A 26,593-nucleotide genomic window follows, 5' to 3' on the forward strand; every position below is an offset into this window, starting at 1 on the left:
TTCTAAAGGATGTTGGAGAGTTTTCCCTATTAAGTACAAAATAGAAAGAGACACAAAGCCCTGAAGTCACTCTTGTTTGTCAAGAGGCCTCTGGTGGAAAACACAATTCACACCAGCTGCAAAGGTAAACTCATTCCATTGGACTGAATTGGACAAGCGTCCATCTCGGGGAAAGGTTTAGCTCACTTTGCCTGAGTGACTTATTATTGGATCTGGTGCCTGGGGAGGAAAACCAGGAGTGTTCTGAGTGGAAGGTAAGATGGGCAGGTAAGCTGACCTTGAGAGAGGACCACTGGCACCTGTAGAGGGCTAAAGAAGGTACACCAGGTGTATGTAATCTTGTCATTGCATGGCATGCCACCCAAACCCTTGCTGGAACAGGACCCTGAAAGGAAAGAGGAGGAAAGGCTAGGGAAGAGATATATGACATATTATACTTGATATTTAATTGAAGACTTAAAGCTAACAGAAATGACTGAAAAACAATAAGGAAAATTATGTGCGTAGCTCATGTTTCCTGAAATCTCATTATCAGGGATAAGAAATGAGCCACATCAATTGGAATGACTTGAATTCCCTGGCTCTTAACCACACCTCCCAGTGCAGGACATTTGACTCCCCTCATATCCTCACCCAGGTAGATAACAAGCCCCCAGTAGGTGTCTCCTCGGTGTTGATGAACAAGTCCGTCAGAATCATCTAATCACATCTGCTATTGGTATTGCTCCAGCACCCACACCCATCAATGTCCTCTGTCCTCAAAACTGCTTCAACACATCTCATCATTCTCTGTATTTGACTGCCACCTTCAGAGTACTGATATCCCTGCCAAAAATGTTCTCAAGTGTCTCAGTGCCCATGAAGGCGGGAGGAACATTTCTCTCATTCCTGTCTGTGTTGCAAGTACTACTAATTACTCCTCAGCCTCAGAGTCCTCAGTGAAAGATTCATCAGCCTCTGCTAGTAGCGCCTTTTTCCGTAGGGCTCAAACACAGTCCCTGGGGCAGCCAACCTTGAGTCACGCTCCACTTTCATCTTTCCTCCCACCTCTGGTCAACTGACTTGCACAATCTGCTTCCACTAAGACCAGAAGCATGGAAGTGTTAGAATCCTAAAGATAAACAGAAATAAGACTGTTAGGATCCTTACCATGTGCATCTTCAACCTTGGATGCCAATCTGGGAAATGTGGGTTCCAAGTAGAGACCACATGCTCCTGTTTCCTCCCTTCCTCCACCATTTCCTCCATCATTTATTTTGGGGGAGAGATAACTTAATTTGACTAATTAGACATTTTCCTTAGAATTTACAGAGCAGCTGCCTCCTTGCTGGTAATCTACACCTTCTTGGGAGGCTGCAAACAAGGAAGCTGACTAATATCTTTAATGTAAACTGGTGCAATGACTTTGGAAAACAGTCTGGAAGCTCCTCAGACGGTTTAATGTCGAGTTACCATATAACACAGCAATTCCATCCCTAGGTATATACCCAAAGAGAAATGAAAACATATTCACCTAAACTTGTATATGAATGTTCATAGTAGCATTATTTATAATATTCAAAAGTGGATCCATCAACCAATGAACTGATATATTAAATAATGTACATCCATACAGTGGAGTATTATTTGGTAATACAAATAAATGAAGTACTTACTGATACATGCACAACACAGCCGAACCTTGAAAACATTAGGCTAAATGAAAGAAGCCAGTCATGAAAGGTCACAGATTATTCGATTCTCTTTACAGGAAATGTCCAGAGGTGGCAAATTTATACAGACAGAAAGTAGATTAGTGGTTGCCTAGGGCTGGGAGAAAATGAGAGGACTGGAGATGATAGCAAAGGAGTATGGGGTTTCTTTTGGGGGTAATGAGAATGTTCTAAAACTGATTATGGTGACAGTTCACAGCTCTGTGAAATGCTGAAAACTCTTCAATTGCACACTTTGAATGGCTGCATTGTATGGTATGTGAATTATATTTCAATATAGAATAGGGAATGAGCACTCGTTTCAAATGTATAAAAAGAAAGCAAGCTTTTCTTTCATCATCTTCTATTTTTAACTCTAAGTTTGTTTTCATTGTATCATGTCCTTCTTATGACCAGCTTTGTAAATACTGTCATTGCTTTTCACTCAATACATATGTTAGAGATATTCTGTATTCTATTTTCTGAATAGAGGATGGATATGAAAATCTGTTCCCACATGATTTTATTTTTAAACACCCATACCCAGGAACCATTCATCAGTAAATTTCCCAAAGGAAGAGTCCAAATGCAGAAGAAAATTTGACTCAATATCTAAATCTAAATCTACAAGTGTACACGTTTTAGAGTACTGTGAATTTCTTAGTAAGCAGAATGTTATTCAACTACCATACGCAACTGTTGCAAACACCACACTAATTCATGAGTGCTTCTTGAGCCAGGAATTAGAATAAGAAGAGAAGCAAAAAAATAGGCAGCTGGTGCTACTGTGCTGGAAAATAATTCTTCATTATGCAAGAACCTATTACATCCAGGTTGAGAGGAAGGCTTTGACCAGTTCAGTAAATTTTCCTTTACTCTGATCTAACTGCTTCTGCCGCTCACATCTTCTCTGTACTCCAAGCAGTGTCTGTCTCTAAAACCTGCATCCTCACAATGCAGAAACTTTCATGATACAATTCAATTTCCTTTCATTTTGAGCCAAGAAGTCAAGAGATAGACATACGTTTTCCCTGAGCTGGACGTTCAGGGTACCAAGTCCAACCATGCCAGGATTAAGCAACAGATTCTGAGTAACAGAGATGCCATGTGTTCTTTTAAAAATTTACATTTTTTGTGTCTGTGAAATGTGGGGCCCTCTAAAGCACAGCACCAAGGGCAGGGTCCCCTTACTTGGGTGTAAGGGTGGTATTTATACCTTTCATAGTATCACAGTATTTATCAAGTATTGTTTACTTTTATCAAGGTATGTCACTTTATTACTACCAGGATAACAAACTGTTAAGGAAGACAACCAATCAGAATTATAGGTCCTTCCAAGTTGCAGCTCACTTTCACTGGACATGACAACAACCTCTCAACTGAAAGTATCTTACGATACTCCAGTTGTTGGAAAACACGTGTGTCAGTTGTGTTATACAGAAGTCTCTGCCTTCTGCAGCTTCAGAATGGAAGGAGCTGTGGGGCATCAGAATTTGCCACCTCCAAATGTGTCTCCTTGGCTTGACTACTTTTTAAGAACAAAAGACTCAGGAAGAAACTTTGACCTTCCCCCTAACTGCCTAAAAGAATGTAAGAGAGAAGGCCTGTTCCTGGAAGGAGCTGATACCGTAAGATAACTATAGCATAATATAAACTAGGCGTGATAGACAGGGAGGAACCTAACAAGAACCTTTTTAATGAAAGTCCTCTCCAACTCTCATTGTCTTTGCAAGGCACGGTCAACATTTGTTTATCAACATTTGCCTTTCCACCTCCATGTAAATTGCCTTCTGCCCCTCTGAAGTCTCAAACCACTCTCCACAACATCCTCCTTTGTCCTTAGCTGAAGATGGTATTTAAGGTAGTGGCTTCCACCATTTTGGCAACTTACTCAGATTTCCTGGGTTTCTCCCACGTACGCATGTTATTCATCTCTGTCTAATTTTCTCCTATTATTCTGTCTCATGTCCATTCAATTCTTAGACCAGCCAGAAGGACCTAGAGGGTAGGGGAATGGTTCTTCCTCCCCTACAGAGTCTTTCTCCTACCTAACTGACAATTCCTTCATCAACTCAGACATGAGGACTATACTCCCTAGGTTTTTATGAATATTTACATCATGGCTAGGAAATTTTATAAAAATGAAAAACAAAGTCTCTCCGAGTGATACCACTCCTTCACTGCTCGAAGCATAAATACATAAATTTAGCAGCTAGCCAGCCAGCCATTAAACAATATTACATGTCTTACTACTTCCCATTTTACAGCTGGGAAAACTAAATGACTGCCTTAGAACTCCAAGATTTAAACTGCTTGGGGTTCACTCCAAGGTGGCTTCCTAGATGAGTATGGGGCAAAAAGGAAATTCAGGCTCAGTGATTTGACTCATGGATAACCCCAGAGCTAGTAAACTGAACACAGAATTAAACCCAGGTCTCCAGAAGCAAATTGTCTCCCACAAGTATATTTACTGCATGAAACTACTTTTTACAAAATATTCTGGAATGGTTTTTCTCACTATGTGGTCCCAGAAACCCCAGCAGCAGCATCTCCTACAGCCTTTATTTTAAAATGCAGTTTCCTAGGGCCAAGACTAGATCTGGACAGAGTCCTGGGAGTGCTTTCATATTCCCTCAAACTATAGTTCAGAGTCACAATTTTTTTTTTTTTTTTGAGGAAGATTAGCCCTGAGCTAACATCTGCTGCCAATTCTCCTCTTTTTGCTGGGGAAGACTGGCCCTGAGCTCCCATCCGTGCCCATCTTCCTCTACTTTATATGTGGGACGCTTACCACAGCATGGCCTGCTAAGCGGTGCCATGTCTGCACCCGGGATCCCAACCTGTGAACCGTGGGCTGCCAAACCAGAACGTGCGAACTTAACCTCTGGGCCACCAGCCGGCCCCCAGAGTCATGATTTTAACCAACATACTTCGACTGAGTCTTCAGAGATCTCAACCTTAAGTTTCATTTCCTTCCTCTTGATTTTAGATCAGTTTCACTTTCCAGTTCCCCTTCCCTTTCATAACAGCTCAGAAACAGGGAGAAAGCATCAGCTGATGCATTCCTATTACCCCCACTTTCCATTTATATAGCTTTTGCAGCACTTACTTGAGCCAGACTGGAAAGATTTCCGAAGAGCAAATCAGCTTGGATCCCGGCTTTTCAGAAGAGCAGAGAAGCAGATCGCAGTCATGAGGTCAGTGAAATACCAATGTATAAGCATTCTTGATCTTGAATGCAAACTGTAAGCTGTTTCTCTGGTGTAGGCATGTTTCTGAGTTGTCCTGTTGTTTATGGACTAAACATACCTTTATCAGTATGGGCACTTTTTATTTCTGTTGCTTTTCTAGTATACACACTCAAGCTCCCTAAGCTTCTAGAACTGTTCACTGGGTGGAGCTGGGAGGCAGAAGCTGGGATGTGAGGGAGGCTTGGCAGGAGTGGGTGGATCCAATCAGGCACAATGTTTGCTGATTCAAAGTTCAAATCGAAGGGATTTACTTTCTATGGGCTTTTCCGTTGTTGTTTTCTTTGAAAGGACTAAGAGGCTTTCTTCTTGTAATTTTAAAATAAAGCATTTCTGGGGCCAGCCCAGTAGCACAGTGGTTAAGTTTCCACATTCCACTGCAGTGGCCTGGGGTTTGCTGGTTCAGATCCTGGGTGTGGACCTATACACTGCTTGTCAAGCCATGCTGTGGCAGGAGTCCCATGTATAAAGTAGAGGAAGATGGGCACGGATGTTAGCTCAGGGCCAGTCTTTCTCAGCAAAATAGAGGAGGATTGGCAGCAGATGTTAGCTCAGGGCTAATCGTCCTCAAAAAAAAAAGAAATTTTTCTTTTCAGCAGATATCATTAAAGAAAGAACTGGTAGCGCAAACCCAACTCACGTTGAGTGGAATTTTGCCCTGAAAGTCTAATCAATTCATGGTGGGAAGTGTAAGAAATGATTCCCACAGTTGGGCATTTTTCCATTTCTTATGTAAAAATAAAACTCAAAGCATGGAGTATCTCTTTATATTGCTCTGATGACAGCTGGCTAGCAGCAAAAAACTAATTTATCTTCAAAACATAATGACCTAATCTCTTTTCTAATACTGACCTCATTTCCAGTGATGGAAAGCAGATCAATGGATGCCTGGGGATGGTGGAGACTGGGATTGGGATAGACTAGGAAGGCACACCCGGGAATCTCTGTGGGTGATACAAAGAGCCTATAAGGAAATAGTAGTGGTGGTTACATGGGTATATACATTTGTCAAAACTCCTCAAACTGTATACTTAAAATGGGTTCATTTTATTGTATACAAAGTATAATCTTAGTAAACGATTTAAAAAAATATGAATATAGACCTGCTCAAGTTCTGCCATTGGATAGAGCCTCAGGAAAGACTGAGCTCAGAGAAAAAGAAGGCTTTCCCATCAAACACCTATGGGGAGGGATTGAGGGCTTGATTGCCTGGGGATGGAGGATCCTAGTGACTACTCAATGACTGAGAGAAGGAAGACCCAAGGGTTCCCAAATGCTCTGCAGGCTCATATTTGGGGATGGTAAGAGGAATTCACTGCCAAGTGCCTCAGGTTACCCTTTTCTACATAATGGATTCCTGGCCATGAGTTATGTTAATTGTGCCTGCACGAATGGGGTTGACCAAATAGCTTGACACTGCCCAGAGCCTTGGCAGCCAGTCTGCCCAAGTGGTTTTACAATGACCTGTGCTCGGGGACGGCTGGTGGTGCAGCAGTTAAGTGCACATGTTCCACTTGGGTGGCCCAGGGTTCGCCGGTTGGGATCCCGGGTGCGGACATGGCACCACTTGGCAAGCCATGCTGTGGTAGGCGTCCCACATATAAAGTAGAGGAAGATGGGCACGGATGTGAGCTCGGGGCCAGTCTTCCCCAGCAAAAAGAGGAGAATTGGCAGCAGATGTTAGCTCAGGGCTAATCTCCCTCAAGAAACAAACAAACAAAACAAACAAACAAAAAATACAATGATCTATGCTTGGGTGTGTCAAGAGCCACTGACCTCAGGAAGTCTAATGGGGCCTCTTTGAACCATGTTGGATTGAATCTCACATCAAGCTGCCCTGTGTCCCAGATGCTGTAGGGACAGGGGGAGGTTGGGCTGCTTCTCCCAGCAGCATTGAAAATTGCCAAAGGGGAAAACCACCTGGGGAACGCGTGGCACCTGCCAGTTGGCTGATGAGTGTCCTCCTCTGCCCCATCCACTAAGAAATTCTGTTTCTTCCTTCACATACTTAAAATTGTAACACTACTATAGCAGTGATCATGGTGGTAACAGTTTCTATGTGATCAGTAGTTAGTCATGCATTCTATTAAGTGCTTCACTTCCATTATCTCCTATCATCCTCCCAATAGCCCCAAGAAGGACGAACTGTTATTTTTCTGTGTATGTGAGGAAGATAGGCCCTGAGCTAACATCCGTTGCCAATCTTCCTCGTTTTGCTTGAGGAAGATTGTCACTGAGCTACCATCTGTGCCAATATTCCTCTATTTTATATGGCATGCTGCCACAGCATTGCTTGACAAGTGGTGCTAGGTCTATGCCCAGGATCTGAACCTGCAAACCCCGGGCCACCAAAGTGGAGAATGCAAACTTAACCTCTATGCCACTGGGCCAGCCCCTAGGACTATTATTTTTTCATTAGGCTTATTTTCTACATGAGCCAAATAGGGCTCAGAGGGCAAACTACTTTCCCAGGAGGTCAGGTGGAGTGTCTGAGGTCCCAAAGTCTAGTGCTGAGCATTTTATGCCTCTGTGTTCAAAGGCCAAAAGGGTGAAATGTCTTAATGCTTTGGTGACTCCCTAGAGTGCCCAGAGCCATACCTTAGAAGGTAAATGTGGATCTCCCCAGGGCATAGTTTTCTTATAGTTTGGATGGAAGGAAAAAGGAAATGCATTCCAGGACAATTTAAAAGTGAGAAAATGAGGCAAAGTGATATCACTCAACAAATATCCCAGAGGTAGTCAAAGAGATAACCAAAATCGAGGTGTCCTGTGGTTATTTTCCTCTATTCTAGATTGTCTGACTCACTGTTTGATACATTACATTGTTACCACCCAAAGGGCATGATCTGCTCACTGGGAGACAAAAGCGAATTGTCAAGAGGCAAGACAGTGGCAGAAACAGGGCATTTTATTACAACTTGCTAGCAAAGGGGAAGATGGCCGACTGATTTCAAAAATTACCATCTTAAGGGAGACACAGAATCTAGAAGCAGTTATATAGGCCAGTGGGAGGGGGTTAGGAGTGTTGACCTAGGATTCGCCACACAAGATCTTTCAGTTTTCACTGATGATGGCTATCAGTATAGACTCTCTGTTCAGGGGGTCATCACATTCCTAAGGAACTCAAAAGAATGAAGTTATCATCTTATCACAGCTAGGAGGTACGTGCACAAGCATCAGTCATAAAATCTACAGAGCAGGCAGATCTCCTGGAGGGTGCAAATCCAGCTGGGTTAGTTAGTCAGAGGTCATTCAAAGTACTATATGGTTTCTTTTCTACAATATGGCTTCCCCTATGTCAACCTTATGTTGAGCTGGTATCAACATTATCTCCCACAAGTAAGCAGGAAACTGCTTTTCAAAATACCTCGAGGACCGTGCTTCTCAAAATGTGGTACAGGACTCCTGCAACACAATTTCCACAGTGCTTCTAAAAATGCAGATTCCTGAGCCCAAGCCTACCCCCAGAGTACATCAGAATCTCTGGGAGTAGGGCCTATAATCTGTGAGGGATCTATTTTTTTTTTTTTTTTGAGGAAGATTAGCCCTGAGCTAACTACTGCCAATCCTCCTCTTTTTGCTGAGGAAGACTGGCCCTGAGCTAACATCCATGCCCATCTTCCTTTACTTTATACGTGGGATGCCTACCACACCATGGTCTTTGCCAAGCATTGCCATGTCTGCACCCAGGATCTGAACCGGCGAACCTCTGGCCACTGAGAAGCAGAACATGCAAATTTAACCACTGTGCCAGCCCCTGTAAGGGATCTATAATGCCTTTTTTTTTTACAAACTCTTTTAGGGGAGGAAGAACATTTCCTCTACTCACTCTAGGTCCTTCTGGCTGGGCTATGAACTAAATTGACATGAGACAGAATAACAGGAGAAAATCAAACAAAGCTTTATAACACATGTACATGGGAGACACTCAGGAAAATGGAGCAACTCACCAAAATGGCAGAAGATCTCATCTTAAATACTATCTTCAGCAAAAGACAAAGGAGGAAGTTGGGGTAGGGGGAAGTCAGTTATGGGAGATTACCATAAAGCACAGTAAACAAGAATAAGGTTATTATGCAGATTTAAGTTGTTGCCCTCCACATTGATAAGAGTTTCTAGAAATAAGGTCATCCCCCTTTCTTCCTGGTACAGAGAGAGTGATACCCTTACAGATGGAAATTTCCATTACAACTGTAAATGTCTCTTACAAAGGGTAAATTTTACTTTTGGGAGCTTCTCCCACGTCTGCAGTTTTTAAAAGTAACCAGTCCAAAATAATCCTTATGCCGGAGGCACATTTTGGGGTGGCCAAATGTGATCCCCTACATTCTCAAACACAGTTAAGAATCTGTGTATGGGGCTGGCCCCGTGGCTGAGTGGTTAAGTTCGCGCACTCTGCTGCAGGCGGCCAGGTGTTTCCTCGGTTCGAATCCTGGGCACAGACGTGGCACTGCTCATCAAACCACACTGAGGCGGCGTCCCACATGCCACAACTAGAAGGACCCACAACTAAGAATATACAACTGTGTAAAGGGGGCTTTGGGGAGAAAAAGAAAAAAAAATAAATCTTTGGGGAAATAAAAAGAAATCTGTGTAGAACAATATCCCCAGCAGAGAATAAACTCAGCTCTCACACATTCAGTTTCAGTTTCTCCTCAACAGAAATCCAGACAACATTGCATCGGTTTCGTTTTCCTTTTCTCCTTCATAAAAGCACACACGTAAGGGAGAGCGTCCTAGGTGGAAATCTCTTCAGCATTTGCTTGCAACGCACAAGCAGAAAATAAAATCAGCCTGGACCCCAGCTTTTCAGAATAGCAAGGGAACAGCCGTCATGAGGTAAATATTCCCTGCTTCTCTGATAGGAAGTTGTGAATTTCTCACAAATCTTGTTCTTGCATCCAACTTCCTGAAGTATGCTGATTCAGTGTTTGCTTATAAATATGCATTTATCTAATTAAATCATAAATCTATCTTACAAATTCATGCATTTTTATTTTTGTGGCTCCTTCTGATTTACAGGGTCAGGCAGCGTAAGGACGTTGAGGGAAGCGTTTCCAGCAGAGCTGGAAGCTGGCAGCTGGGAAGGGAAGGGGGCTTGTTGAGAGAGCCTAGAGGGAGAGCATGCTCAGATCCTTTCAGACAAAACCTGGTCAATGAGGACTAGGGCCTGGAGGATAGTTACTAGAGGTCCTGGTCTCTCTTTTGTTTCTTATATTTGAAAGGACTAAATCAGAGGCTTGTGAGTTTTGTTGTGATTATTTTAAGAGCACACTTACTTCTCCGCAAACATGCTAATGACTAATTCAGCGCTGCAAAACTCCAATTCATAATAAGGCCGCTTTTACCTTGAAATTTGCTCTTTCGGAATTGAGGAGTATGTCTCCCTACCCTTCTTCTTACCGACCTGCTAGACCTTCCCTGTGAACTATGAATAGGGAGAAAGTGTCTGCAGAGTCTCAAACTGTGTTGCAGACACCCTGTATCACAACCAACCTGAGTGTTCTATTAGAATACAAATTACTGGGCCCTGCCTTTTGAAATCCTGATTGAGTGGATCAGAAATAAGGCCTAGAAAAAGAATGCATATTTAAAGAGGAACACAGTTACTTTATATACACACTAAATGCTCCCTGCATTGTATGTGTATAAATGTGAGTAGAGGAAGCCCAAAGTGGGTGGGGAGTGGAAGGGGTGGGGAGAATGTTGACATAAAAGCAAGGCTTGCCTGCTTAAGGGATATTTTGGGGATGAGAAACCGGTGATTGGAAATCATTTCCAAAAAGGGAAGTCTTCCTGGAACCTTGCTACAAACAGCGTGGTCCAGTCCAACACCCCTTGGAAAGTTGCTACAAAGGCAGCATCCCAGACCTACTGAATGCAGATCTGATTTTTAACAGGACCCTCAGGTGATTTGGTCCATATGCACATTACAGTGTAAGAAGCACTGCTCTGGAGAGTTCCTTGGCTTACTATTTGAAGTGATGGGCTCCTTGGGTTGTGCCTGTTCTGACCAACTAACTGGGCATGAGGTCTGCCTGTTCCTTCACGTAGTCAGCGGCAGCATAACCAAAGCCTCTGTGGTGCAAGCTGCCTCAGAGGAGATTTTCCTGGAAACTCCTACTCTTACCATTTAAACAGTGCCTCTTTCTGAAAATTTCAAGATTCTGCTCTAGTAATGGCTTTGACTAGGCCCTGGAAGGGGATGTGGCATCCACACTGGAGTCTGTGGGCAGTGCCAACAGGCTGTCAACATCCTGGTAGGCAAACAGGAGAAGGAGGAAAGACTATAAAAGACTATAAATGAGATTTCCTCAGGACTAGCAATGCTGTTTTATAGCTTTGGTCAGCAAAACCTCATGGCTGCAGCTTAAGGCCATGAGAAATCTCTTCCTGGGCCACAGGGACTCCTACCTCCCTGATGTTTTCTACTAGATACAGAATCTTCAGGTAGGAAAGGCATTCAATTTCTCATGTTTCACCTGAACTTAGACATTCTCTTTATCAAGTTACTGCAGCCATCATCCTACTTGCTTGCTTGTCCTTCCTTTAAATATCTGAATTTAATTACTGTTCAGTAATTTATTAAATTTTATAAATATACATATAAAGCGTATTTAGAATGACTTTCAGAAACACACACGAGATAAATTAGTAAGTGAGGAAACCTTGGCAAATGGAATATTGGTTTTTAAAAGGCAATAATTTATTTTTTATTAAATCAGAATTATTTTCAAATGTTTTATTTTGATCTACTCAGTTAAATAGGTTAACATATGAATAGGTCGATTACATGATATATGTAAATATGTCAATTAATGCATAATAAATATGTAATGAAAATCCAAAGGAACAAAAAACCCAGAGTATTTCATGTACCTAAAGTACATAGAAGAAATAGGGACAAGAATTGCTAAGATAATTTTTTTTTAAATTTCAGCTTACTGATGTATAACTGACATATAACATTGTAAGATATTTAAAGTGTAAATTGTAGTGATTTGATATACATATACATTGTGAAAGGATTCTACCCCCTGTCTAGTTAATTAACACATCCATCACTTCATATATTTATCTTTTTTTTTTTGGTGAGAACATTTAAGTTCTACACTCTTAGCAAATTTCAGTTCTACAATACTGTGTTTTCAACTTTAGTCACCATGTTAGACATTAGATCCTTAGACCTTATTCATCTTACAGCTGAATACCCTTTTACCAACCTTTCCCTATTTCTTCCACCCTCCCCCAACCCCACCACCCCTGCCAACCACTATTCTACTCTGTTTCTATGAGTTTGACTTTTTTTTCAGATTCCACATATTGGTGATGTTATGCGGTATTTGTCTTTATCTGGCTCATTTCACTCATCATAATGTCCTCAAGTTCCATTCATGTTGTCACAAATGGCAGGATTTCCTTCTTTTTTATGGCTGAATAATACTGGTCACAAAAGATGCTTGATGTGATCTCAGTTTTCTTAAGTTTTATTAAGACTTGTTTTGGGGCCTAACATATGATTTATCCTGGGGACTGTTCCATGTGTGCTTGAGAAAAACGCACATTCGTCTGCTGTTGGATGCAATATTCTGTAAATGTCTAAGTCCGTCTGATTGAACATATTGCTTAAATCCAATGTTTCCTTATTGATTTTCTGTCTGGATGATCCATCCATTGTTGAAAAAGGGTAGTGTGAAGTCCTCTACTATTGTTGTATTGGTGGCTATTTCTTTCCTCAGGTCTATTAACATTTGCTTTATGTATTTAGGTGCTCATATGTTGGGTGTATAAATATTTACAAATATTATATCCTCTTGTTGGATTGACCCCTTTATCAGTAAACAATGACATTCTTTGCCTCTTATTACAATATTTGGCTTAAAGTCTATTTTGTCCAATATAACTATAGCTAACCCTGCTTTCTTTTGTTGTGCATAGAATATCTTTTTCCATCCTCTCACTGTCAGTCTGTGTGTGTCCTTAAAGCTGAAGGCAACTATGGGGAAGGAAGAAATTTTTCTCTACCCTCCTAGTTTCTTCTGGCTGGTCTAAGAATTAAATTGATGGGAGACAGATTTACAGGAGAAAATCAAATTTAATTGTGTACATATGGGAACCCCACACACATGAGAGAGTCAGAGACCCCACAAACATGAGAAGTTCAGAGACTAAAAGGTAAAATGAAGTATACATGCCATCTTGTGCTAAGGAATGCAATAGAGGCCTGAGGTTTCAGAGGGAAGGAGGGAAATTCCCAGGATGATAAGAAGAGTAGATGTTCAGGATTACAGATTTGCCCCACCATACAGCTAGGTCATAAAAATTTATTTCTGGTGATAACTCTTATTATGGGCAAGGCTCCCAAATTAAATTCTTTAAGGGAGAGATAAAAGTTTCTCTTGAGCCTGCAGGGTTTCAATTGCCTTAAGCTCGAAATATTCCACATGCCAAGGTGGCACATGTTGTGGAGGCCTGTTCTGAACCCCTTCACAGCATATAGTTGGCTCTTATTTTTTATCCATTCAGCCACTCCATGTCTTTTGATTGGAGAATTCAGTCCATTTATATTTAAAGTAATTATTAATAGTTATGGACTTACTATTACCACTTTGTTATTTATTTTCTGGCTGTTTTGTAATTCCTTTGTTCTTCTTCTCTTGCTCTCTTTCTTTGTGATTTGATGATTTTCTGTAGTAGTACACTTAGATTCCTTTGTCTGTTCTTTTGCCTATCCATTATGGGTTTTTGCTTTGTGGGTACCATGAGGTTTATATAAAACATCTCATATTTATAACAGTCTATTTTAAGCTGATAACTTAAGTTTGAACACATACTAAAACTCTTCCTTTTTACTTTCCCCTTTCCCCACATTTCATATTTTTGATGTCACAATTTATATCTTTTTATCTTGGATATACATTAACAATTGTAGTTATAGTTATTTTTAAAACTTTTGTCTTTTAACCATTATACTAGATTTATAAGCAATTCATCCACCAAGGCAATAGTTTTTTAAGGCAAACCTCCTGGACTCTAGCTCTGGGTTTAATGTTTCTTCTTATTCAGATCTTAGCACTCCTGGTCCAATATACTTTGTTCCAAATTTTACTTCAAGGAGAGATCAGGTATCAAATACCTAATCAAATTGGAGACCTAGGGAGGAAGGCTTAGGAAAAATCAACAGACCTGAATTCCAAGTTTCAATAGGTTTTATTATAATCATGAAGCCACATAAATGGTTGGCTACCTTCCTGAATAAACTATTCAATGTAACCATAAATTTTTTAGCATGGTCAGCTCTAACATTGGTGAAGTAGTTCTGTGGATGGAATGTCCCCAAGAGTTCCATGCTCAGGCTCTCTCATGGGTTCAGAAATATTGAGTGAGCCTTTCTGTTTGCTCTACTCTTTCTTGAGCAATTGACATCTCCTAAAGCTTATATATGACAGGGTTGGAATATGTTTAATTTTGGAGAGAGAATCTTCATCAATACATGCTTAAAAGTTTAGTTTGGTAAGACCCCTCTGGTTTACTGATGTGGGGGAGGAAAAATTTTCATTATCCCATTCTAGGTTCTCTGGCTGGCCTAATAATTAAATTGACATAAGACAGCTTAAAAGGAGAAAAATAACCAAAAGTTTAATAACATGTATACATGGGAGAGATCCAGAAAAACTGAGCAACACCCAGAAATGGTGGAAACCATCACCTTAAATGCTGTCTGTCTTCAGCTAAGGACAAAAGAAGATGCTGGGGATGGGGAGTCAATTATGAGTGGATACCAGGAAAGGCATAGCAAACAATGGTAAGGTTGTTATGCAAATTTAAGTCATTGCCTTCTCCACTGGTAAGAGTTTCTAAAGATTTAGTCATGCCCTTCTTCCTGGTTTAGAAACACCCTGAAATGGAGTAAATGACATTTACATAAAACGTAAATGTCTGTTACAAAAGGGTAACTTACTCAGTTTTCAGAACTTTTTCTGTGTCTGTAGCTTCTTTAAAATAATCCTTATGCCAAAGAGGCATATTTTGGGGAGGCAAATTCTGCTCCCCTACATGGCTATGTCAAAGCCTACATTACTAACACAGGGGAAAAAAGAAATAGTGTTATCAAACTGGCAAGATGGGTTCTGGTTTTTGTTGAAGCAAAAACATCCAGTCACCTGTCTTTCTGTAGGCTCACTGAGAAGTTGGATGAATACCTCTATCTATCCTTAGAATGTTCAGCTATTATTTCCAGGCACTTACATACACCTACTAATCTGCAGACACATTTTATTTCTCTGAAGCCCACACTTTTCCTTCCTCTCTGTAAACTTTCTAATTCGGCAATGAGTAAAGTTAACTGATGTTGAAACATTAAAATGCCTTTATTATGTTTTAGTTGTATTAACAGTTATAAAGAGATTTGTTCAGTGACCATCTTTATAATTTTCTCAATATTTATTTTCTAGTAATTGCTAACTTGAGTTATGACCTGTAGTCCTCCTTAGAGGGCAACTAGAATCCTCAGATGAAGCCAAATTGGAAAACTCTAGAATGGAGAGGGAAGATATTGGCATTGTGGTGCTATAGCCAGGGACCAAGAGCATGAAAAAGACTGCCAAGAAAAGAGGCACACATATAAAGAGGATATGTACATAGACAGCATCTTTCCCCTCTTCTCTTGCCTTGGATTGATTCCCTTGCCTCTGCATCTCTCACTATAAAGCATTTGACATGTAATCATATTGGGTCAGAAATGGTTCGATGAGCATTGCTGGAGAGAGAGACAGCAAGTAGATCAGAGCACTTGCAGCAGTGGTGTGGGGGCCGGTGCTGATCCACGGTAAACTGCAAATAAACTCAGTGGCTCCTCATAAAGCAAAATATATTTTGGCATTTTAAAGAACTTCCCATTATTCTGAGATTATATCCTTCTTACTTCTTCAATGATAATAAAAATGCTCCCTTTTTAAAAAAAAATAAAAATAAAATATTGGTAAGGACGATTGATGTCTTTGGGGATGAATTTTCTCCCCATATCACTGTATTGCCAAATAAGTTGGCAGTCCTATTTGGTTCATAACTTTTTTCTGAAATTGTGCTAGTCTGTGAAATCCAAAAATATGAACAACACTGGGTTTAGTGATTTCTGGAGGTACTTTCCAATCTTATGGTGCCAAGAATCTACTGGTAAGAAAGGAGGAGCACAAACTCAGTAAAACATACCTCAGGCCCTAGGCAAACAAAGATGTGAGAACACACACTGAGAACTTGTATAACTTATTTAACTTTATCTAGTCAAGCGATCTCTCTTGGTGTCTTCCAACTACAAAAGACAAATTTGTCAATTTTGTTTAGTTTCTTTCTCGAAACAAATTCATTCTTTCTGGCGATCTGGCCTATGTCAGGGAGACTACTTCAGTCAGACTGAAACCAAGCCTGCAGGGTCTATGTGTGACTGCAGGGAGGTGGTGGGAGAGATGAAGAGATATCACATAGCATGGTGGCAACTATCCCTGGGCTTTCATTTCTTTACATGGTTCCTTCTAACCAGCTGTGAGCCCTGGGGGCAAAGAGGGCCAGGATAGCCTTTATTTTTTTTTTTTTAAGGTTATGAAAGTTAACATCCTTGTGAAATTACAGATGTACATCATTATTAGTCATGTTGTAGGTACACCACTTGACCCCTAGTGCCCTCCCCCAACTCACCTTTCCCCTGGCAACCACCGATCAGTTCTCTTTGTCCATATGTTGACTACCACCTATGAGTGGAGTCATACAGAGTTCATCTTTCTCTGTCTGGCTTATTTCACTCAACATAATACCCTCAAGGTCTATCCATGTTGTTGTGAATGGGACAACTTTGTCCTTTTTTATGGCTGAGTGGTATTCCATTGTATATATATACCACATCTTCTTTATCCAATCATCAGTTGCTGGGCACTTAGGTTGGTTCCATGACTTGGCTATTGTAAATAATGCTGCGATGAACATAGGGATGCATGGAACTTTTGGAATTGCTAATTTCAGGTTCCTAGGATAGATACCCAGGGGTGGGATGGCTGGGTCATAAGGTATTTCTATTCTTAACTTTTTGAGGTATCTCCATACGGTTTTCCACAGTGGCTGCACCAGTTTGCATTCCCAGTGTATGAGGGTTCCCTTTTCTCCACAGCCTCTCCAACATTTGTCAGCCTTGGTTTTGGATATTTTTGCCATTCTAACAGGTGTAAGGTGATATCTTAGTGTAGTTTTGATTTGCATTTCCCTGATTATTAGTGATGATGAGCATCTTTTCATGTGTCTATTGGCCATCCGTATATCTTCTTTGGAGAAATGTCTGTTCATGTCCCCTGCCCATTTTGTAATGGGGTTGTTTGATTTTTTTATTGTTGAGTTGTGTGAGTTCTTTGTATATTATGGAGATTAACCCTTTGTCGGATAAATAACTTGTGAATATTTTTTCCCAATTAGTGGGCTGTTTTTTTGTATCAATCCTGTTTTCCCTTGCCTTGAAGAAGCTCTTTAGTCTGATGAAGTCCCATTTGTTTATTCTTTCTATTATTTCCCTCATGTGAGGGGTTATGGTGTCCGAAAAGATTCTTTTGAAGCTGATGTCAAAGAGTGTACTGCTGATATTCTCTTCTAGAAGACTTATTGTTTCAGGCCTAATCTTTAGGTCTTTGATCCATTTTGAGTTCATTTTAGTAAATGGTGAAAAAGAGTGGTTGGTTTTCATTCTTTTACATGTGGCTGTCCAGCTTTCCCAGCACCATTTGTTGAAGAGACTTTCTTTCCTCCATTGTAGGCCCTCAGCTCCTTTATCAAAGATTAGCTGTCCATAGATGTGTGGTTTTATTTCTGGGCTTTCAATTCTGTTCCATTGATCCGTGCATCTGTTTTTGTACCAGTACCATGCTGTTTTGATTACTGTAGCTTTGTAGTATGTTTTGAAGTCAGGGATTGTGATGCCTCCAGCTTTGTCAAAGTAACACAAAGAGGTAGCACTGTGCAGGGTTGTTGGATGACTAAACAAACCTTACCCAGCATGTGGAGGACTGAGCCCTGACTTAGTAACTGAGCAGGACAAGAGCTCCCCGTTCCTCTCACTGCAGTGTTCTCCTCTCATCTGCTTTACCTCACTTCCTACATATCTGCTCACACAGTGATGTGCTTTGCAGGTTCTTACACAGACCATAGCTGTAGAAAGGTGAATGTAGGAAGCACCCCTTCTTTTGTCTAGGACAACTTAGGGGTGTGTATTAGTCAAGGTTCTCAGAGAATTAGAACCAATAGGATATATATATATATATATACATACACATATACATATGCTGCTGGTTGATGTCAGGACCAACCCACGAAAGTTGGGAAGAGGCAGCAGGCATTTGCTAAATACAATTGTTCCAGGCTCTTCCGTGTTTCTCCTGGCCAAGAACTGAACTATTCTGAGCTCTACAAAGGAGGAAATTCAGTCAGCCAACTGCAGAACTCAGACATCACTAGGGCTTGCTTTTCTTCAGCTTTTACTTGAAGGTTAATGGAGGATGGACTCCTGGGTGGAGAACTCTTGGCTGTCCTACCATTGGCTCTGTCTTGCACCGTGGTCATTAATTTTCTTCACATCAAAAGTAGGCAGGTATAAGCAGTGGGCTCACAACAAAATTTGACCTTGACTGGTTTTTCTATTTTGTACATTTTTCAGCAGTGAAACAAGACTAGATCTTCAGCGTTATCCCTATTTCTTGCAAGGGAAGAGCCTTTATATAATTGGACACACTTTAGTTTTCCTCATCAAGAATTTTAACCCTCTTTTGTATTATTTCTACAATAATTTGTAAGGATATTTATTTTTATCCATTTTTCTTTTTTTATTTTTCAAGTCAAACTTTTTTATACTGCCCTTATTTGTTAAAACGATTCTCACCTAATATATATACTTTATATATATAAATATACTTATATATATAATATATATTAGTATATATTTAAAGAAAACATTTATATATATTTTCTATATATAGAAATATAAAGCTAAAATGTATACTTTATATATATTTAAAGAAAACATATATATATATATATATTTAGAATGGGAGAGAGAGAAATTTATTATGAGGATTTGGCTCACATGATTATGGAAGCTGAGACATCCCATGATCCATTGTCTGCAAGCTGCAGACCCAGGGAGGCCAATGGTGTAGTTCCATTCTGAGTTCAAAGGCCTAAGAACTGAGGGCTAATGGTGTAAGCTCTAATCTGAGTGTGAAGGCCTGAGAACAAGCCTATGGTGTAAGTCCCAGTCTGAAGGGAGGAGAAGATCAATGTCCCAGCTCAGCAGCCAGGCAGAGAGAGCAAATTCACACTTCCTTTGCCTCTTAGTTCTACTCAGGGGCTCAAAAGGTTGGATGATGCTCAGTCTACTAATTCAAATGCTAATCTCTTCTAGGAACACCCTCTCAGATATACTTAGAACTAACGTTTAACTAGATATGTGGGCATATCATAGCCACACAAGATTAACCTATAATTGCATCACAAGATGCAATGCTTGGCAGGTACACATCACAATGACCATGTTTATTTTCTTCACAGTGACATCAACAGGAATTCTCTGGAGAAAATCCTTCCACAGCTAAAATGCCATTTCACGTGGAACCTATTTAAGAAAGAAGGCATCTCACATGACCTAGAAGATAGAGTGTGTAACCAGATTGAATTTTTAAACACTGAGTTCAAAGCTACAATGTACAACTTGTTGGCCTACATAAAATATCACAAATGCCAAAATGAGGCAGCCCTGGAATGCTTACGGCAAGCTGAGGAGTTAATCCAGCGAGAGCACGCTGACCAAGCAGAAATCAGAAGTCTGGTCACCTGGGGAAACTATGCCTGGGTCTACTATCACATGGGCAGACTCTTGGAAGCTCAGATTTACATAGACAAGGTGAAACAAGTGTGTGAGAAGTTTTCAAATCCTTATAGTATTGAGTGTCCTGAGCTTGACTGTGAAGAAGGGTGGACACTGCTAAAGTGTGGAGGAAAGCAAAATGAAAGGGCGAAGGTGTGTTTTGAGAAGGCTCTGGAAGAGAAACCCAACAATCCAGAATTCACCTCCGGACTGGCCATCGCGACATACTGTCTAGATGAAAAACCACAGAAGCAATGCTCTGTCAATGTTCTGAAGGAGGCCATTGAGCTGAGTCCTGACAATCAGTATGTCAAAGTTCTCCTTGCCCTGAAACTGCAGAAGGGGAATAAAGAAGCTGAAGGGGAGCTGTTGGTTGAAGAGGCCCTAGAGAAAGCTCCTTGCCAAACAGATGTCCTTCGCCAGGCAGCCAAATTTTACCAAAAAAAAGGTGATCTAGACAAAGCTATTGAACTGTTTCTAAAGGCATTAGAATTCATGCCAAACAATGGCTACCTCTATTACCAGATTGGGTGCTGCTATATGGGAAAAGTCAAACAAATTCAGAAAACAGGAGAATCTGAAGCTAGTGGGAATAGCGAGAAGATTAAAGAACTAAGAGATTATGCCATGGACTATTTGATTAAAGCTAAGGAGAAGGGACTAAATTCTCTGTATGCATACTCTGATCTCACTGAGCTGGAAACAGAAGAATGTTATCTGATACCATTCACTAAGGAGCTCCCTGACACTGGGAGGCAACAACTCCATCAGCACTATTGCAACTTTCAGGAGTATCATGGGAAGACTGAAGACACTGCTGATCAACATTATTTAGAAGGTTTGCCCATAAGCACAAAATCAGCTGAGAAGGAAAAGATGAAAAACCAACTACAGAATGTAGCTGAAAATCAACTTCCACAAAATGCACCAAATTCTTGGTATCTACAAGGATTAATTCACAAGGGGAATGGAGATCTGCTACAAGCAGCTGAATGTTATGAGAAGGAACTGGGCCGCCTACTAAAGAATAGCCCTTCAGGCATAAGCAGCTTTTTCCTGCCAGCATCTGAGCTTGAAGAAAGCAGTGAAGAAATGAGCCAGGGCACAGACAGGTCCATTCTCGGAGAGCTCCCTAATCCCTGAGCTGAAACAGAGAGGGAAAGGAACAGAGAGTCAGGGAGCCTGAAATGGTGGCCATGATGAGGAGAGGGGTGGGAAGGCAGGAGTTCCCCAATCTGAGTTTTCTGGGCAAGATGACCTTGTTTATTGCTTTAAGATACATTTTAGAGAGCTGTTTTCTCATGTTTGTCCACCCTATCCATACCAACCACACATAGTTCTCTAGTCTGCAGATCTTATAATTACTTACTAGCAGAAACAGTGCTTCAGGCCCGCATGATGCTCATTAGTTCTCCGTTTGCACTCAGTTCACCAGATATCCCCTACCTCTGTCCTTGATGCCAGGAGTCATAATTGGTGACTGCCTACCAACAGAATGTCATCCTCCATCCCATTACTACCTAGCCTTCTTGGCCTCCTGGAAGACTAGCTTTTGACTAACCCTGGAAAATTCCTTATGACTTGCTCTTGGCTTCAGCCATGTATTTATATGTATTCTTGATAGTGATAATACAATAAATATGTATTCTTGATGATAATGCTACAATAAATTTAAAAATTTCAACTCAGGATAGAAGTAATTGTGTGGTTTGCATGTGTGACTAAGAGTAATATTAATTCCGAAAGTTTGTCTTGCTAGGGATGATGGGTAATTTCTACAGCCATACCATGCTATTCTCAACATGTCCATTTTAGCTCCTCCTTAGAGCTAACACTCTCACTGTAGCCAGCTCATCCTTGGGTTTGGGGAACTGACTTTCACTCCAGCCCAGCGGCCTCAGCTGAGACCATTGCCCAGTTAGCAGTTGGCCCTGTTGACCAGGGCTGCTGTGCTTTTCCATTTTCATGTGGGTTGCCTTCCTCCCCTTTGAAGACCCAAATCACTACCCCAAATGTCCTCCTTGTCTGTAGCTGAAGATACTGAAACAGGCAGCCTCAGCCAGTTGGCTGAGTTACTCAGTTTCTCCCAAGTTTCTCACATGTATACATGCTATTAAACCTTGTTTGATTTTCTCCTGCTAACCTGTCTTTTTAATTATTTGACCAGCCATAAGAAACTTAAGGAAAGGTGGTGGGGGGAGGCAGGATTCTCCCACTTCCCTGACAGACATTTTCCTTTTAAATTCCTTTTCCCCTAGACTGGGAATTAATATAACATTTCAAATAAATTCTAGAATCATTTTGTAGCTGGTTTAACATTGAGAAACTTGTTTCTAGATTTGTGAGTGGTAGAAAGACTATGGCCCTAAATGAGTTTGCCTCTCTGAATTTAGAATTTAGAACTCATACCAAGAACCCCCACACAGCAGCCCTCTAGCATTCACAGACATAATACATGCACCTTGGACATTCCCAAGTGAACTCAAGGATCTGGACCTACTATGGATTTTGGATTTTGCTGAGGCATGACTTGGAATAACATAGTAAGAGGCTGATAGAAGGGAGCTATAGCTAATGAATAAACCTAGCTGGTAGGCCCAGTATTTCCATATCAAGGAATGTCTCTGCATGTCATTATTTACACAACAACTCTAAAGAAAGGCTGTATGTAATGGGACATATCACTCAAAAATACCACAGATCAACACTCTTAAGACAGTAGAGGATGGGTGGAGGGCCAAAAAAGAAAAAAAAAAGAAAACCATCCAGACACATGAGTGTGTGTGAAAACCACTAGACTACCTCAAGGACAATGGTTACTAGATGCTAAAATTTTCTCAGTGAAAAAGACTGGAAACTAATTGAAAAAAAGCATAATTTTAGAAGGTAATAGATTCCAGATTTGAGTATATGGAGCTCAAAGCACTTTTACTCATACTCTCTCTCTCTTTCAGCAAGCCTTTCCTTTGGATTAGAAAGACCTTACAGAAATTAACATTGTCCCCTCTACACATAGGGAAATATAGGCATAATGTATCCATTATATTATGTTATAACAAACCATCCCAGAATTTGGTGGCTTAAAAAATTAACCATTTTATTTGCTTACAATTCTTGGGTTATAAAGCGCTGGACTCGGCTGGAGGGTCCTTCTGCCAGTTTTGCCTGGGTTCACTTATGTGACTGCAATCAGCCAGTGACTCAACTTGGACTGGATGATCTCAAATGGACTCACTGACACATCTCATGGTTGATGCCAGCTGTTAGCTTGGTCTTTCTCTCCATGTGGCTTCTCATCCCCAAGGATGCAAGCCTGGCCTTCTTCACATGGTGGTGTTTCAGGTCAGCAAGAGAAGAAAAGCTATAAATCCTCTTGTAACTTTGGCTCAGAGCTCCCACAACGTCATTTCAGCCACATTCTGTTGTTGGTCAATCAAGGCCAGCCCAGATTTAAGGGAACGGAAGAATGAACTCCATCTCTTGATGGGAAAAGTAGCAAAGTCACAATGTAGAAGAGCATGCATACAGGAAAGGGAGAAGTTTTTGGCCATTTTTTTGCCATCTACTACACACAGTATTTCAGAGAATTGGGCATATACTAGGTATGAGAAGCCAAGCCATAGATTCTCAGGGTTTCATACTTAAAAGGGATATTAGAGATCATCTAGGCCAGTGGTTCTTAAAATGTGGTTCTTCGAAGAGCAGCATAAGCATCACCTAGGAACCTATAAGAAATGTGAATTCTCAGACTCACTCCGCCCCCAGAACTACTGAATCAGAAACTCTGGAGATGGGATGCAGGAATCTTGTGTTTTAACAAGCCCTCCAGGTGATGCATGCAAAAGTTTGAGAACCAATGATCTAGAAAATGGTTCTCAATACTCACTGCACATTAAAATCACCTGAAAAGCATTTAAAATGTATGGATGACTCAGACTCCACTCCAGAGATTCTAATTAAATTGATCTGGGATGGGGCCCAGACACTTGTTTAACTGATGAGGAAACTGAGAGCTACAGAAGTAAAATGACTTTTCAAGGTCACACAGTGGTGAGTCAGATAGGAGCTGATCCTGGATTCCTGATCAGCAGCCATGAGCTGAAGGTTTTCTCTGCCTCTAATATGCAATCATTTGTTTCATTAGTAAACTCCTAATCACTGTTTTTTGGTTTTTTAAGCACAAATTTTAAGAGAAAGATGCTATGTTTCCTAACTGTTAACTTTGGTGTTTTGTTAGTGACTAAACAATTGTTAACTGGATGCATCATCAGCTTTTCTCAGGAACTCAGGCAGCTCTATTTATCCCTTTTTGATCCAATCAGACTCTTTCTGAAGACTCTTAAAGAACTTGTGTGTGTGTGAGGAAGATTGTCCCTGAGCTAACATCTGTGCCAATGTTCCTCTATTTTGTATGTGGGACACCACCGCACCTCAGCTTAATGAGCAGTACATAGGTACACACCTGGGATCCGGACCCGTGAACCCCAGGCCACCAAAGCAGAGCATGCAAACTTAACCACTATGCCATAAGGCCAGCCTCTTAAAGAACTTTTAATGATACAGAGCTAGAGGAAGGCTGAGAGAAGAGAGCAATGATGGAGGTGATAAGATACCTAGGGACAGGCAGGCAAAAAATGTTCAAATAAAGGAAGGAAGGAAAAATGGCCTTGCAGCCTGCCTTCTTTTCTATTATTGAATATGTAATGTAAAAGGCTTGGGGGGTTATATGATTATTATTTTCTGAAAGATTTATTTTTTTCTAAATGTTAGGCCAATATCCTCAACATCACTGTGGTAATAGCCATTGCAATATGGCGGTCACACATGTTAAACATGTAGACTTCAAGACTCCAGCAACAGTAATTCAGGTCACCATGAATTTACTTTAGGATGTTTGTGTTTCTGTAGAAAAAATAGAAAACACTTGGGTAAAAGAATGGTCTCTGGCTCCAAGATCTTCCTGACTGATGTAGGATGCAATTTGTCTTGATGTTTGACTTCCTTCCTCTCTTCAGTGGCCTACTGAATGCAATTGCACCAATTCCAAACATCTTCCTTTGAGCAAGTGGAGATTTAAGACATTTTCCAGAAAAGGAATAGTTCAGCTGAAGTATATTTCCAGGTTAACAGCAGGAAGAGCTGCCTCCCCATCACTCTTTTTTCTGTACAGTCATCCCACATTAAGCATCTAACAGGAACAAAGTGAAGAAAAGGGATTTGAAGGTGGCCATCTACCAGTGAAGCAACAGGCAGATCTAGTTCCTGACCCTGTGGTTCTTACGGGTCTCTAACTGACTCAGTTTCAAGGTTCCTGCAGCACTAGTAGCTGAATCACTAAAATTGTCCCTGGCCCTCAATCATTGGCTACCTAGCCCTATAATACAAATTACCCTCCAATCATAAACAAGCGGAAGGGAGGAACTTCAGCCACTGGATTCTAGGAAGACTCAGCCATTGGCTGCTGACTTGGCAATCTTGATTGATATCATCAGGACTCAGGAATTACCATGTGTCCATTCCTTTCTCTCATAGATGGATTAGGACTAGTGACTTGCAGAAAATATTTTTACCTGAAAATACTACTGTTCTGTGAAAATCCTCCATCTGATATAACAGCAAGAGAGATAGCTAGGGGTGTGCTGCTAAATGTTTAGCAAATGGTTCTCTAAAAACCAAAAATGCCGAATTTGTAGTACTTGCCAAGTTCCAGGGCATACATCCTCCATTCCCGGATAATCCTGAGTTAACAATGTGACATTGTTAAAGATTCTCCCTCCAGGTAGAACTGGGGAGGAATTGGATGACCAATTGGATAGAAAGTGACTCACCTAATAGGTCCTGAGTGAAGGAAAGAAACCTGGCACCTAATATAGTTTAAATGAATGAGACTTCTGCTCTACCAATGGAGGCATAAAAATAAAGATTTTTGTAGCACTTAATGGCTGCACTAATGTCTCTCGGAACCAAAAAAAAAAAAAAGCCCAACCAGAACATTCTTCCAGACACACAGATTACAGTTTTACTGGCCAATGCCAGGAATGTACAGCTTTTGAATGGAAGAGCAGGTCAGAGCTGGTCCCAGCTCCTGACATCCGAATGCACTGTACAATCCTTAAGATTCATTTCTTTGAGCTGAAATTCTGCGCATTGTGATTGTTTCACTACTTCCATTTCATATTTACTACCATCCCATCAGCCTCAGGTACATCTCACAGCCTTTCTCTGTTCACATTCCTTACTTGTCTCACAGATGAGTTTCTGACTCTGCCTCTTGTGGAATTTTATGGGGAACATTTCCTGTAAAAGCTGTGTGTCATGTGTTGCATTTGTTTGAGCATCCCCAGACTGGGCCTGTTTCTGGAAGTTAAGTGTGGCAAACAACCACTTTCCAAAACCATGGGGAAATTCTTTCTCTTCTTCCATGACACGTTCTTTTGAGTTGAAATGTTCTAACCCAATAGTTTTCTTGAACACAAATTCCAAATGAGTCTTGCTTGGAAGAAGACAGCATTTGTTTACAGACTTAATTAATAGATATTTAACTGTTAATTCAATTCCTTGTTAATTACTTGGGTATACTGATTTGTGTAGGACTCCTTGACTGGATCAGAATAGACAAGGTATAGGATGGCTAACCACACAGAACTCAGAGCTGGGGGCTGGGATGGGAGAGGAGCATGGAACGCAGCAAAGATGAAACAGAAGCTATATTTAGGTCCATTCTGACAAAGTCGATGTAATGAGAAGAGAATTGGGGT

General features: G+C 40.8%; 2 protein-coding genes across 2 annotated transcripts in view; one reads left to right on the forward strand and one right to left on the reverse strand.

Moving 5' to 3' along the window:
- Positions 1-4,927, reverse strand: part of LIPA (lipase A, lysosomal acid type) — a 101,726-nt gene extending 96,799 nt beyond the window's left edge. Inside the window, exon 1 of the mRNA XM_046651960.1 lies at positions 4,801-4,927. The gene's annotated coding sequence lies outside the window, so the exon portion shown is untranslated. The remainder of the gene's footprint in view (positions 1-4,800) is intronic.
- On the forward strand, positions 4,750-21,865 carry IFIT3 (interferon induced protein with tetratricopeptide repeats 3). Its single transcript, XM_046651938.1, has 2 exons — positions 4,750-4,888; positions 19,520-21,865. The coding sequence occupies exons 1-2, from the start codon at positions 4,884-4,886 to the stop codon at positions 20,976-20,978; spliced, it is 1,464 nt and encodes a 487-aa protein (XP_046507894.1). The 5' UTR covers positions 4,750-4,883; the 3' UTR covers positions 20,979-21,865.
- The last annotated feature ends 4,728 nt before the right edge of the window (positions 21,866-26,593 follow it).

Source organism: Equus quagga, chromosome 2, assembly GCF_021613505.1.
Source record: "Equus quagga isolate Etosha38 chromosome 2, UCLA_HA_Equagga_1.0, whole genome shotgun sequence".
In the NCBI taxonomy this organism is placed as follows: domain Eukaryota; kingdom Metazoa; phylum Chordata; class Mammalia; order Perissodactyla; family Equidae; genus Equus; species Equus quagga.